The sequence below is a fragment of the Thalassophryne amazonica genome, chromosome 11 (assembly GCF_902500255.1).
Source record: "Thalassophryne amazonica chromosome 11, fThaAma1.1, whole genome shotgun sequence".
In the NCBI taxonomy this organism is placed as follows: domain Eukaryota; kingdom Metazoa; phylum Chordata; class Actinopteri; order Batrachoidiformes; family Batrachoididae; genus Thalassophryne; species Thalassophryne amazonica.
The window spans coordinates 7,628,517-7,642,964 of NC_047113.1; the positions used below are offsets into that span (position 1 = coordinate 7,628,517).

General features: G+C 41.4%; 1 protein-coding gene across 1 annotated transcript in view; it reads left to right on the top strand.

Moving 5' to 3' along the window:
* Positions 1-654: 654 nt before the first annotated feature.
* slc7a2 (solute carrier family 7 member 2) overlaps positions 655-14,448 on the top strand; it is a 34,278-nt gene continuing 20,484 nt past the window's right edge. The window contains exons 1-3 of the mRNA XM_034182179.1: positions 655-1,032; positions 1,315-1,470; positions 3,246-3,411. Coding sequence (XP_034038070.1) covers positions 663-1,032; positions 1,315-1,470; positions 3,246-3,411 — 692 coding nt within the window. The 5' untranslated portion in view covers positions 655-662. The remainder of the gene's footprint in view (positions 1,033-1,314; positions 1,471-3,245; positions 3,412-14,448) is intronic.

A 14,448-nucleotide genomic window follows, 5' to 3' on the forward strand; every position in this document is an offset into this window, starting at 1 on the left:
CGTAACCGACAGGCGTGAAAAAACTCTCGCATGCCCACGAGGGTTCAAGCATGTCTGATGTAATCACACGTGATTCAAATCCATATGGTTTTTGAAAAAAATAATAAGGTCCGTTACTTTTCTAACAGACCTCGTATATATGTACTCATGGCAGTCAGTTCTGCAAAGTTTGCTGTAAAATTGGCAGATGCAAATATTGAAATACTGTTTCTGTGGATTTATGTTGGTAATTTGGTTCCCTTCTGTAACATGCAGTGTGATGAGATCACAGTAGATGTACTCAGTGATGGATAGAATAAGCTTTAAAACCACAGTGCTAGAAGAATGTTATTCTATACAACACTGAGTGAGTACATCTAATCTCATCACACCGTGTGCTACCTGTGAACCCGTATTCACCACTTCATCCAATCACATAGAATGCATGCGTATGCTGTATTTTTCTAGGCACTTCAGTATCTGATTTACACGGGCACTGCGACAAGAAAGGAGAGACCTCCTCATGTAACAGTGGGCAATTAAAGAAAATAAGAATTCACAGAAACATCACATATATCAAAAGGCTTATGTAACAGAGATGTAAAATTGCACAGATCAGTTCTGAGCAGGTATTTTAATTGCCCTCTCTAACCTTTTTTATTCCTTTGTAAGCACGTGCTGACATGCTGGAGCAGGTTGTGTCATTTGGGCGCTCCCTGGTGCGGAGGAAAGTGGTCGACATGAGCAGCCTGGATGAGTCCAAGCTGTGCCGCTGCCTGGGAACCATTGATCTCATCGCTCTGGGAGTTGGCAGCACTCTTGGCGCCGGCGTCTACGTCCTGGCTGGTGAAGTGGCCAAAAGTGACTCTGGCCCCAGCATCGTCATTTCTTTCTTGATAGCTGCTCTGGCCTCTGTCATGGCTGGTTTATGTTATGCTGAGTTTGGCGCCCGTGTCCCAAAAACAGGCTCAGCTTACCTTTACAGTTATGTGACTGTTGGGGAGGTTTGGGCCTTCATCACTGGTTGGAATCTGATCCTCTCTTATATGATTGGTGAGTTATGGATCATTTATCATTTAATCTTATAGTTGTATGCTGCTTCTCTATTGTGTTGTTTAATTTTTGCACAACCCCAACGGTCTGCCTGGTTCTGCTGGAGGTTTCTTCCTGTTAAAAGGGAGTTTTTCCTTCCCACTGTCGCCAAGTGCTTGCTCACAGGGGGTCGTTTTTGTATGGCCTTGCCTTACAATATAAAGCGCCTTGGGGCAACTGTTTGTTGTGATTTGGCGCTATATAAATAAAATTGATTGAAAATTGATTTCATTTTTTCCTCAGGTACATCCTCAGTCGCTCGAGCTTGGAGTGGCACATTTGACAAAATGATAGGAGGCCACATAGAGGTATTTTGTGAAACCCACTTCAGGATGAGTTCTCCTGGTCTGGCTTCATATCCTGACTTCTTTGCTGTCTGCTTGATCCTGCTGCTGTCTGGTAAGAAAAGAAACTATGCAAATTCCGTAGACTACTGCATGCCCGTATATAGAGGGGGTTCAAAGAATTGTGCTGATTTTTTTTTCTGCTGATTTTTTACTGATCTGGATATCAATGTTATGTATTTTCTTTTCATTGATAATAAGCAACAAGCACTAACTGTTACACAGCTATTATCACACACCCTCAAGTTTCAATTTCCTCTGCCAGAGTAATCCCTTAAGTGATGAAAGGAGAAACTGCAAAATAAACTTTTCCCATGGGGGTTGAGAATTTTTGCTCCCTGGTCCTTATCCTCCTCTGATATCAAACAGATTAGTAGGCTTGTAAATACCCACGTAGACACACAATTACACTTGTCTGGTTTGTAAAAACATGTTTGTATGTATAAGCTGAGAAATAAAGGGAGCTTCTCCTTCCTGTTGCAAATACTGTAAAGGTGCAAATATTCGCGTGGGATTTATTATGCGAATTTCGCGAGTTAAACAAGGTCGCCAAACTAAATGCCGCTATTTTAATACATAACGTACATATACGTACATATTCATAATGTAAACGCGAATATTAATACCGCTAAATACGAGGTCTGTTAGAAAACTATCCGACCTTTTTATTTTTTGCAAAAACTATATGGATTTGAATCATGTGCGCTTGCATCAGCCAAGCTTAAACCTTCGTGCGCATGCGTGAGTTTTTTCACGCCTGTCGGTTGCGTCATTCGCAACCGACAGGCAGGTATAAAGCTTGCATTAATGTTATCTTGGTTCTTCCTGGGTGGTTCTTATGGCAACTGATCCAATCCCAAGCAAGGACTGTTTGTATATAAAAATGTATTTCCTAAAATGATACATTTTGGGTTTCAAATGAAATTTATGTAGCTTTTTACCCCTCAAAATCCTCAAAAAGCTTCTGCTTCAGGGGGCTTCGCCCCCCTGAGCCCCCCACGAAGGCGTTGCCCCTCGACCCCACTGGGAGCCCTGTGGCCCACTGGACCCCCAACTCAAGGATTTGGACCCCCCCTTTCACATTCCTATATATGGCCCTGTACTGCATACATAGTGAGGGAAGCCATCAACCCACAACTCTGAAATGTTGTAGACTTCTTTGACTGTGACTGTAGAAATTGTGGATGGTACAACGTTTCTCAGTTACATCACCAGTGATTGTTTCATGGTGGAGTGACACAGAGAATTATTTATTTTATACAAGAAAACAGCCAAAATCCAAGCTCAAGTCTCCCATGTGCCTTCTGGCAAAGTGTAGCTGAAATGGCACATCTTTTTTTAATGAAAATCCTTCTCTGTTCCACACGCAACTAAAGAACCCGACAACTCCTTCACAGCTGTCACGTGTCTTGTCTTGGTGACTTCCGTCAGTCGTTTCATTATTACACAATCACTTTTTCCGCACAGATTTAACATACTGTTTGTATAAAGTCCAAGACATATTCAGTGATTTTAAAATGTTCATGTATCCATCCCCTGATTTCCTGATTTGTCTAAACACACACTTTGTTCAATGACACAATTTGGAAAAAAAAAAGATTTTTGATACACAAAATAAGTGTAACAGCTATTTTTTTTTCATTTTTACTCTGTCTTATGCTATCTCTAAATTCTTTGCCATAATAACCACTTCAGAGTGACGACAGAACTATGTTTTACTCGTCGTCATTAATGTCACCAAATGTTTTTGTTCCATTATTGAGGTAAATGGTGGCCATTGAGACAGAAGTAGTTGTTCAGCAAAACCAAATTGTCTTTGTTCTCATTCAGGGCTACTGTCATTTGGAGTGAAGGAATCGGCCTGGGTCAATAAAGTTTTCACATCAGTCAACATACTCGTACTCATATTTGTTATTATCTCCGGCTTCGTCAAAGGGGACTCGAGCAACTGGGCGATATCTGAAGAATCCCTCATAAATGTTACTATTATTACGAGGTACTCACACACAAACACACACACCTACATCTATCTATCTATCTATCTATCTATCTATCTATCTATCTATCTATCTATCTATCTATCTATCTATCTATCTATCTATCTATCTATCTATCTATCTATCTATCTATCTATCTATCTATCTATCTATCTATCTATCTATCTATCTATCTATCTATCTATCTATCTATCTATCTATCTAGCTATCTAGCTAGCTATTTAGCTAGCTATCTATCTACCTACAGTAGTCAAATCAAATCAATTTTATTTATATAGCGCCAAATCACAACAAACAGTTGCCCCAAGGCGCTTTATATTGCAAGGCAAAAGCCATACAATAATTACAGAAAAACCCCAACAGTCAAAACGACCCCCTGTGAGCAAGCACTTGGCAACAGTGGGAAGGAAAAACTCCCTTTTAACAGGAAGAAACCTCCAGCAGAACCAGGCTCAGGGAGGGGCAGTCTTCTGCTGGGACTGGTTGGGGCTGAGGGAGAGAACCAGGAAAAAGACATGCTGTGGAGGGGAGCAGAGATCAATCACTAATGATTAAATGCAGAGTGGTGCATACAGAGCAAAAAGAGAAAGAAACAGTGCATCATGGGAACCCCCCAGCAGTCTAAGTCTATAGCAGCATAACTAAGGGATGGTTCAGGGTCACCTGATCCAGCCCTAACTATAAGCTTTAGCAAAAAGGAAAGTTTTAAGCCTAATCTTAACAGTAGAGAGGGTGTCTGTCTCCCTGATCTGAATTGGGAGCTGGTTCCACAGGAGAGGAGCCTGAAAGCTGAATGCTCTGCCTCCCATTCTACTCTTACAAACCCTAGGAACTACAAGTAAGCCTGCAGTCTGAGAGCGAAGCACTCTATTGGGGTGATATGGTACTATGAGGTCCCTAAGATAAGATGGGACCTGATTATTCAAAACCTTATAAGTAAGAAGAAGAATTTTAAATTCTATTCTAGAATTAACAGGAAGCCAATGAAGAGAGGCCAATATGGGTGAGATATGCTCTCTCCTTCTAGTCCCCGTTAGCACTCTAGCTACAGCATTTTGAATTAACTGAAGGCTTTTCAGGGAACTTTTAGGACAACCTGATAATAATGAATTACAATAGTCCAGCCTAGAGGAAATAAATGCATGAATTAGTTTTTCAGCATCACTCTGAGACAAGACCTTTCTAATTTTAGAGATATTGTGCAAATGCAAAAAAGCAGTCCTACATATTTGTTTAATATGCGCATTGAAGGACATATCCTGATTAAAAATGACTCCAAGATTTCTCACAGTATTACTAGAGGTCAGGGTAATGCCATCCAGAGTAACGATCTGGTTAGACACCATGTTTCTAAGATTTGTGGGGCCAAGTACAATAACTTCAGTTTTATCTGAATTTAAAAGCAGGAAATTAGAGGTCATCCATGTCTTTATGTCTGTAAGACAATCCTGCAGTTTAGCTAATTGGTGTGTGTCCTCTGGCTTCATGGATAGATAAAGCTGGGTATCATCTGCGTAACAATTAAAATTTAAGCAATGCCGTCTAATAATACTGCCTAAGGGAAGCATGTATAAAGTGAATAAAATTGGTCCTAGCACAGAACCTTGTGGAACTCCATAATTAACCTTAGTCTGTGAAGAAGATTCCCCATTTACATGAACAAATTGTAATCTATTAGATAAATATGATTCAAACCACCGCAGCGCAGTGCCTTTAATACCTACGGCATGCTCTAATCTCTGTAATAAAATTTTATGGTCAACAGTATCAAAAGCAGCACTGAGGTCTAACAGAACAAGCACAGAGATGAGTCCACTGTCCGAGGCCATAAGAAGATCATTTGTAACCTTCACTAATGCTGTTTCTGTACTATGATGAATTCTAAAACCTGACTGAAACTCTTCAAATAGACCATTCCTCTGCAGATGATCAGTTAGCTGTTTTACAACTACCCTTTCAAGAATTTTTGAGAGAAAAGGAAGGTTGGAGATTGGCCTATAATTAGCTAAGATAGCTGGGTCAAGTGATGGCTTTTTAAGTAATGGTTTAATTACTGCCACCTTAAAAGCCTGTGGTACATAGCCAACTAATAAAGATAGATTGATCATATTTAAGATCGAAGCATTAATTAATGGTAGGGCTTCCTTGAGCAGCCTGGTAGGAATGGGGTCTAATAGACATGTTGATGGTTTGGAGGAAGTAACTAATTGTTGGGTTTGCACCCTGTTTTAAAGAAATGAGAGGCACAGACACTGTAAAGAAGCCAGTCAGAGAGAGACAAATATATTTTATGCTCTGCGCAGAGGAGGAGAGTAGGAGCGGGCAGTAGCAGCTTGTACGTGCTCAGCTCCAAAGCTCTCCTAAAATGTCCTCCTCTGGCTCAGCTTTTAATTTAGTTCACCAACATGAGAAAAAACAAACAAGGACAGTCAGGGAGAGGTTACACATGAGTCATGTCTGCATGAGGGAGATAGCAAGGCAAGGTAGCGGCTGGAACCTTCCATTCCTGCAACATGAGCCTTGTGGCTCGTCAAAAACAGGATAAGGCACTTATGCAAAATGTAAAACAGTTTGCTCAATCATGAAGAATGCAGACAAGTTTCTTTTTAAAACCTCCTCTTCTCACAAAGAGGAAAAGTACACGTAGTCATAAAAGGAAATAAATGATAATATAAGCATGAACTATATAAAATCCTTGACATAATCCTCCCTGTTTATCGTTTATTTACATACGTTTGTCATGTCCAAAACACACTTCAATAGAAAATTTGTCCACTTTAACCACTTGTCTTATTACATTTTCAGCTAAAGCTTCATAGGCTAAGAGTGTGTTAACTCATCACATCAACAGTTCAAGCTTAAACTGGAGTTGTGGGCTTTTCAATATCATCATAATTCTCAACACAGTCATTATAGTTTTCTCCACTAAGGTCTGACTGTTTCAATGCTTGATATTTTGGCATAGTTTCTTGGAAAGCCAGATTACATTGCACGAATATATTTGAAACCATTTTGCCAACCATTGTTTTGATACAAGGGATCACACAACACATGCAAATTCCATCAGACTTACAGACCACCTCTGTGTGTAGTGTAGTGCTGACCCAAAGTGCAGACAAATGGTACAGAGGGATGAAAGGTATATATATATATATATATATACCTTTCATCCTTTTGTGGAGTGAATAGCATAGTTATGTGTAGATCTTTTGGTGACATCATTACTACGTGTTCTCTGTTTTCACAGGTCATCAGACCTTCCTCCAATAATTGTTCAGCTTGTCTCAACTCCGACAGATCCAAAGAGTACTGCCAGGCCTGGGCCAAATTTGTATATACAGTAGCGGGCTGTCTCACAGCTCTCATACCACCTACTGTTGGCGTGACTCCTATAGATAAGGCAGTCATCAAATCTCGTCCCAGTAAATTTACTGGACAATGGGGCGAATAAACCACAGAGACACAAGCAGTTTGGTCCGTTTCAGAATCTTCGAATGACAAACTTCAATATTTTCTCTGAATTAACCTGTCCATTTGCAGATTTTACCCAAACAACTTCTTTTGCAAATTTAGTTCCGGGAGGTCTGTCTGTTATCACTGTCCTACATGCTCCTGTGTCACAGAGAAAATCCATGTCCTGTCCATTTACCTTTAGAGTCACCACAGGTCTTTCTTTCAGGAGTGGTAATGACCATGCTCCATGAATATCCACTGTGATTGTTATCTGTTTTTCTGGTAACTCATCAATGTTGTCACTTATTGGTGTGTTTGTTGTTACGTCCAGTTCAGTCACTCTGACTTGTTCTCCATTTTCACCTTCTTCTAGTCATTGTGACTGAGGAGGGGCCGATGGTCTCACCACTTTAGGTGGACCTTGGTGGGGACAGTCCCTTTGCCAATGGCCAAATTCTCCACACTTCCAACAGGTACTCTCCTGTGGGCCTGATTTGGGACGACCACGCCCTCCACCTCGAAAACCTCCCCGACCACGGCCGCATCCACGACCCCGGCCCCTAAAGCCTCCCATTTGATGGAAGATTTCAGAAAAATCTTCAGTCACAAAGACAGAAGTTTTGGGTTTTGTCTGTCCAGTCACTTTTGCTGCATGTCTTGCCCAATCCAGTATCTTAATCATATCATCCAAGTCAGTAGTCACATTGTGCTTTTTGATCCATGCACTAATTTCTGGCTTCAAACCATTCAGGAGGGCTTGTTTCAGCTGATTTTGATATGCTCCTGCTTGATCATCACTATGCGGTATACCGCTGTTTGCACGGAAAACTGTCCCTAAACGCTGATTATAATCATCCACATCCTCATCTGCCTTTTGTTTACACGCATTTATTTTACCATAGTCTGCTTTCTGTTTAAACTTGTTTTTAACTCTGGTCATTAGATCGATTATTTGAGCCTGTAACGCTGCTGTCGGATCTTCCTCATTCCCATACGGCAGGAACGTGCCATTTGCAGCACATCCTGTAAATGTCCCTCTCACGTGGACCCAGTTTCGTCCCAGAGCCAATTGTACGGCCTGTCCTACTTCACAGCCATTCAACCTATACGCTTTTATAATGTCCTCCATTCCTTTTACCCACTCTTCCACATCAGCTTGTGGGTCTGGTAGGCCAGACACGGCCTTTGCTGCCTCTTCTGGTGTCCATGGACGGAACACATGAAGGAATGGCGGTTGTCCTTGAGCTATATTTGGGTTTGGGACCTGGATCATTGGAGCAATGAAACTGTGATCTGGGGGTATATTGAAACCGTATTTTAGAGGCGGCTTAATCATAGCCCTGTCACTCAAAATGTATTTTTCGGGAATTAAAGAATTTGTTGCCGGAGGCGGGGTTAATGCAGTTGAAAATTCCACCCTCTGATTATCCAAAAATGGATTTGGATACAGTGAGCTTATTGGGTCATATGACGGACCTTCAGAACTCCCCTGGGGATAATTAGGGTCAAAAATCGGATCCTTTACCAGTGGTGGAGCCACTGTTGGCGCCGCTTGTCTTGCTGCAGCCTGATTTTGTGGCTACAGGGGTGGATTTACATCACGGCCTCTCACGGTCGTCTCATTATCTTCAGGTTTTACAAACATTACTTTCCCCTCTGATTTTCCTTTCTCGTCTTTCTTCCTCTTTATGGCCTCTACTCTCATCTGTGCTTCACTGAGCCATACTTTCGCACATTCTATTTCTCCTTCTTTTCTTGCTTTCCTGTTACCCTTTTTATTTGCCGCTGCTGCCGTAAGTTTTAACACCAAACCTTCGCAATCTGGCACAACCAATTTACCTGAAAAGCCATATTTCTTTTTCCATTTAGTTATGTACTTCAGATTTTCCAGATTGCGTTTGTGCATGTATTTTTTGTCGCCCTGAAATAGGGGCTTATTTTCTGTACATGTGTTTCCCATGTTGGTCACCTATTCCCCTTCACTCTGCAAAGTACACTAATGAAAATAACTCAGACAGAACAATCGGAGAGAAAGAGTCTAACCAAATACCAGCATTACTGAAGGCAGCCAAAGATAACGATATGTCTTTGGGATGGTTACGAGTAATTTTTTCTCTAATAGTTAAAATTTTATTAGCAAAGAAAGTCATGAAGTCATTACTAGTTAAAGTTAAAGGAATACTCCGCTCAATAGAGCTCTGACTCTTTGTCAGCCTGGCTACAGTGCTGAAAAGAAAACTGGGGTTGTTCTTATTTTCTTCAATTAGTGATGAGTAGTAAGATGTCCTAGCTTTACGGAGGGCTTTTTTGTAGAGCAACAGACTCTTTTTCCAGGCTAAGTGAAGATCTTCTAAATTAGTGAGACGCCATTTCCTCTCCAACTTACGGGTTATCTGCTTTAAGCTACGAGTTTGTGAGTTATACCATGGAGTCAGGCACTTCTGATTTAAGGCTCTCTTTTTCAGAGGAGCTACAGCATCCAAAGTTGTCCTCAATGAGGATATAAAACTATTGACGAGATAATCTATCTCACTCACAGAGTTTAGGTAGCTACTCTGCACTGTGTTGGTATATAGCATTGGAGAACATAAAGAAGGAATCATATCCTTATACCTAGTTACAGTGCTTTCTGAAAGACTTCTACTGTAATGAAACTTATTCCCCACTACTGGGTAGTCCATCAAAGTAAATGTAAATGTTATTAAGAAATGATCAGACAGAAGGGGGTTTTCAGGGAATACTGTCAAGTCTTCAATTTCCATACCATAAGTCAGAACAAGATCTAAGATATGATTAAAGTGGTGGGTGGACTCATTTACATTTTGAGCAAAGCCAATTGAGTCTAATAATAGATTAAATGCAGTGTTGAGGCTGTCATTCTCAGCATCTGTGTGGATGTTAAAATCGCCCACTATAATTATCTTATCTGAGCTAAGCACTAAGTCAGACAAAAGGTCTGAAAATTCACAGAGAAACTCACAGTAACGACCAGGTGGATGATAGATAACAACAAATAAAACTGGTTTTTGGGACTTCCAATTTGGATGGACAAGACTAAGAGTCAAGCTTTCAAATGAATTAAAGCTCTGTCTGGGTTTTTGATTGATTAATAAGCTGGAGTGGAAGATTGCTGCTAATCCTCCCCCTCGGCCTGTGCTACGAGCATTCTGACAGTTAGTGTGACTCGGGGGTGTTGACTCATTTAAACTAACATATTCATCCTGCTGTAACCAGGTTTCTGTAAGGCAGAATAAAGGCAGAATAAATCAAACTGTTTTAGTCTGTGGTGCAGTTGAAGGTGCTATATTATTTTTTCTTTTTGAATTTTTATGCTTAAATAGATTTTTACTGGTTGTTGGTGGTCTGGGAGCAGGCACCGTCTCTGCGGGGATGGGGTATTGGGGGGATGGCAGGGGGAGAGAAGCTGCAGAGAGGTGTGTAAGACTACAACTCTGCTTCCTGGTCCCAACCCTGGATACTCACGGTTTGGAGGGTTTAATAAAATTGGCCAGATTTCTAGAAATGAGAGCTGCTCCATCCAAAGTGGGATGGATGCCGTCTCTCCTAACAAGACCAGGTTTTCCCCAGAAGCTTTGCCAATTATCTATGAAGCCCACCTCATTTTTTGGACACCACTTCCCGGCTGCTCGGGATCTGCTGGGGGACAGCTAACAGCGGCTAAGCTACCTTGGTCCACACCAACTACAGGGGCCTGGCTAGCTGTAGGATTTTCCAAGGTGCGGAGCCGAATCTCCAATTCGCCCAGCCTGGCCTCCAAAGCTACGAATAAGCTACACTTATTACAAGTACTATTACTGCTAAAGGAGGCCGAGGAATAACTAAACATTTCACACCCAGAGCAGAAAAGTGCAGGAGAGACAGGACAAGCCGCCATGCTAAACTGGCTAAGAGCTAGTAGCTCTGCTAAGATAGCGGATTCCTAAAAACACACGAAGTGAATAATATGTAAATAATTTATAGGTGATTCAGCAGAGGGAGTGCTTTAGTTAAGGCACGTGAAGATTACACTGTGAAACAAATCGTTATCTAGTTATCTAGATCAATCTAACTATGCAGATTAAACAGCTAACAGATACAGCAAAACACCGCTGTGCTCCGGAACAGGAAGTGATAGAATACCGCAGTGAGAGCCAACCACCAGTAGAGGCAAGCAAGAGTCAGAGAATCAGATGAGTCTGATAGTGTTCAGAATAATAGTAGTGCTATGTGACTAAGAAGATTAATCCAGGTTTTGAGTATATTTCTTATTGTTACATGGGAAACAAGGTACCAGTAGATTCAGTAGATTCCCACAAATCCAACAAGACCAAACATTCATGATATGCACACTCTTAAGGCTATGAAATTGGGCTATTAGTAAAAAAAAAAAAGTAGAAAAGGGGGTGTTCACAATAATAGCAGCATCTGCTGTTGACGCTACAAACTCAAAACTATTATGTTCATACTGCTTTTTTAGCAATCCTGTGAATCACTAAACTAGTATTTACTTGTATAACCACAGTTTTTCATGATTTCTTCACATCTGCGAGGCATTAATTTTGTTGGTTTGGAACCAAGATTTTGCTGGTTTACTAGTGTGCTTGGGGTCATTGTCTTGTTGAAACACCCATTTCAAGGGCATGTCCTCTTCAGCATAAGGCAACATGACCTCGTCAAATATTTTGACATATCCAAACTGATCCGTGATACGTGGTATGTGATAGTAGGCCCGACACCATAGTAGGAGAAACATGCCCATATTATGATGCTTGTACCACCATGCTTCACTGTCTTCACTATGAACTGTGGCTTGAATTCAGAGTTTGGGTGTTGTCTCACAAACTGTCTGCGGCCCTTGGACCCAAAAAGAACAATTTTACTCTCATCAGTCCACAAAATATTCCTCCATTTCTCTTTAGGCCAGTTGATGTGTTCTTTGGCAAATTGTAACCTCTTCTGCACATGTCTTTTATTTAACAGAGGGACTTTGTGGGGGATTCTTGCAAATAAATTAGCTTCACACAGGCGTCTTCTAACTGTCACAGCACTTACAGGTAACTCCAGACTGTCTTTGATCATCCTGGAGCTGATCAATGGGTGAGCCTTTGCCATTCTGGTTATTCTTCTATCCATTTTGATGGTTGTTTTCTGTTTTCTTCCAAACGTCTCTGCTTTTTTTGTCCATTTTAAAGCATTGGAGATCATTGTAGATGAACAGCCTATAATTTTTTGCACCTGCGTATACGTTTCCCCTCTCCAATCAACTTTTTAATCAAACTACCCTGTTCTTCTGAACAATGTCTTGAACATCCCATTTTCCTCAGGCCTTCAAAGAGAAAAGCATGTTCAACAGGTGCTGGCTTCATCCTTAAATAGGGGACACCTGATTCACACCTGTTTGTTCCACAAAATTGACGAACTCACTGACTGAATGCCACACTACTATTATTGTGAACACCCCCTTTTCTACTTTTTTTTTTTTTTTTACTAATAGCCCAATTTCATAGCCTTAAGAGTGTGCATATCATGAATGCTTGGTCTTGTTGGATTTGTGAGAATCTACTGAATCTACTGGTACCTTGTTTCCCATGTAACAATAAGAAATATACTCAAAACCTGGATTAAGCTTTTTAGTCACATAGCACTACTATTATTCTGAACACTACTGTATCTATCTATCTATCTATCTATACAACTTCAGTTGTCAAATCTTCATTGAAAATATACCTTTATTCATGTGGATGAACTGTTTTGGTGCCAGAAATGGGTTTACCAATGCAAATAAATGTAAAATAAAATGACTTACCATTTCTAGTTAGATGAATTCTGTCTTCATGTCCAAAAGTATGAGTCACTGAATGAGACATTTAATGCCGTTTGATGTTATGCATAGGTCATAAAAAATGTTTAAAAGGTTTTGCTCCCGTGTTCAGAACTTACACACAGTATCTGTGAGCAGCAGAGAGCTTCTATCAGGCACTTTACTACTGTGAGACAAACTGTAAATATAAACTTCTGTGATTTTGTTAAGGGTCCCTTCACACATAGTACGGATAAGTACAAATTAGGGGGAATCACAGCGAAACAGGAAAACATCAAGCCGAAGTCGGGAGGAAGACGTGGTTGGGCAGGCATGAATGATCCCGCTGCAATGGATTTGTGCACGAGCGTGCACAAAACCATCGCAGCGGGAACACAGTGTGAGCAGCTGGAGCATGTGTAACCACATCGTGCAGTTGCTGTGGAAAAAATACATGCCACCCACGGGATTCGAACCTGCAATTTACAAAAGCTCTGATTGCCAGCCAGAAACTTTACCACTACTACCATTGCTGTCCTATAAAATGTGCACAAAATGCCTGAAAACAACAAGGAGATAAACATATTTAAGAAAATATAAAACCACACACACCATAAAAAATGCCACATTTTATTGAATACCTCTTTTTGAGCCAACAATACAAGTATGAACTATCTGTTTCTCTGTAGATGATCCATGGTCACAGATGTACAGTCATGACATGACATGAATGAAGCAGTTCGGTATTATCATGTGCACATCTGCTGGCCTGGTGTGTCCAGCCCGCCCCCCGCGCATGTCCAACCCGACACAGGTCCATAAAAAACCACACACCATAAAAAAACACCACATTTTATTGAATATCTCTTTTTGAGTGAACAATACAAGTATGAACCATCTGTTCCTCTACAGATGATCCATGATCATGACATGACATGAATGAAGCAGTTCACTCTTATCATGTCCACATCTGCTGGCCTGGTGTGCCCAGCCGGCCCAGTGTGCCTGTCTGGCCCAACACGTCCTGTTGACGGCACACCACAGGAGAGACACAGCGTCATGTGGAACAGAGCACACATGGGTGCCATGACATTCAGATTGTCCACTGCGTGTTATGATCTGACCGCCCGTTTCACCTGGGGCAGCCTGTCAATGTGCACGCCGTGCACTTGCTCACTTGCAGCCCATGGCAACAGCGATACATGTTTTTATGTATGTCCATGTGAGGACAGCAAGCAGACACACATGCATCACAGTGGACAATTGTAAGTTCATGTCCTTCAAAACATGGTATGTGTTCCCCAGCTGGGACGCCCAGAACCAGAGATCTCAACAACAGCTGCTGTCGGTGGACACGCCCCCTGACAGTTCAGTGCACACACCAACGTGTCACTCTCTGTTTTGTGATCATTATCTTTTAGTTATTTGTTATGTAATTGTGTATGTAGGTAGTGTAGCACTTATTAATATACCTGTCCTGGCTGTGGTCTCTGTGTTTGTACTGTGACACGTCCTGTGCACTAAGCCATCATTTGTGTCTCTGGTCAGCAGCTGAGAGGTGCCTCCCCGTGCTGTGTGCGTTCAGACGTGGCTGTCCGGCCCCGCATGTGTTCATGTCTGTACATACATATAAGCATTTTATGCAAGTGCGCTCACCCACACGCCACATGTGTATGGGGGAGCGGGGGAGCATGAAACAAACATATGCCAGATGTTTTGGGGAGAGCAGGGGGAGTGTTACACATGCGCACACATGCGAGACATATGCACCACGTGTGTTGCT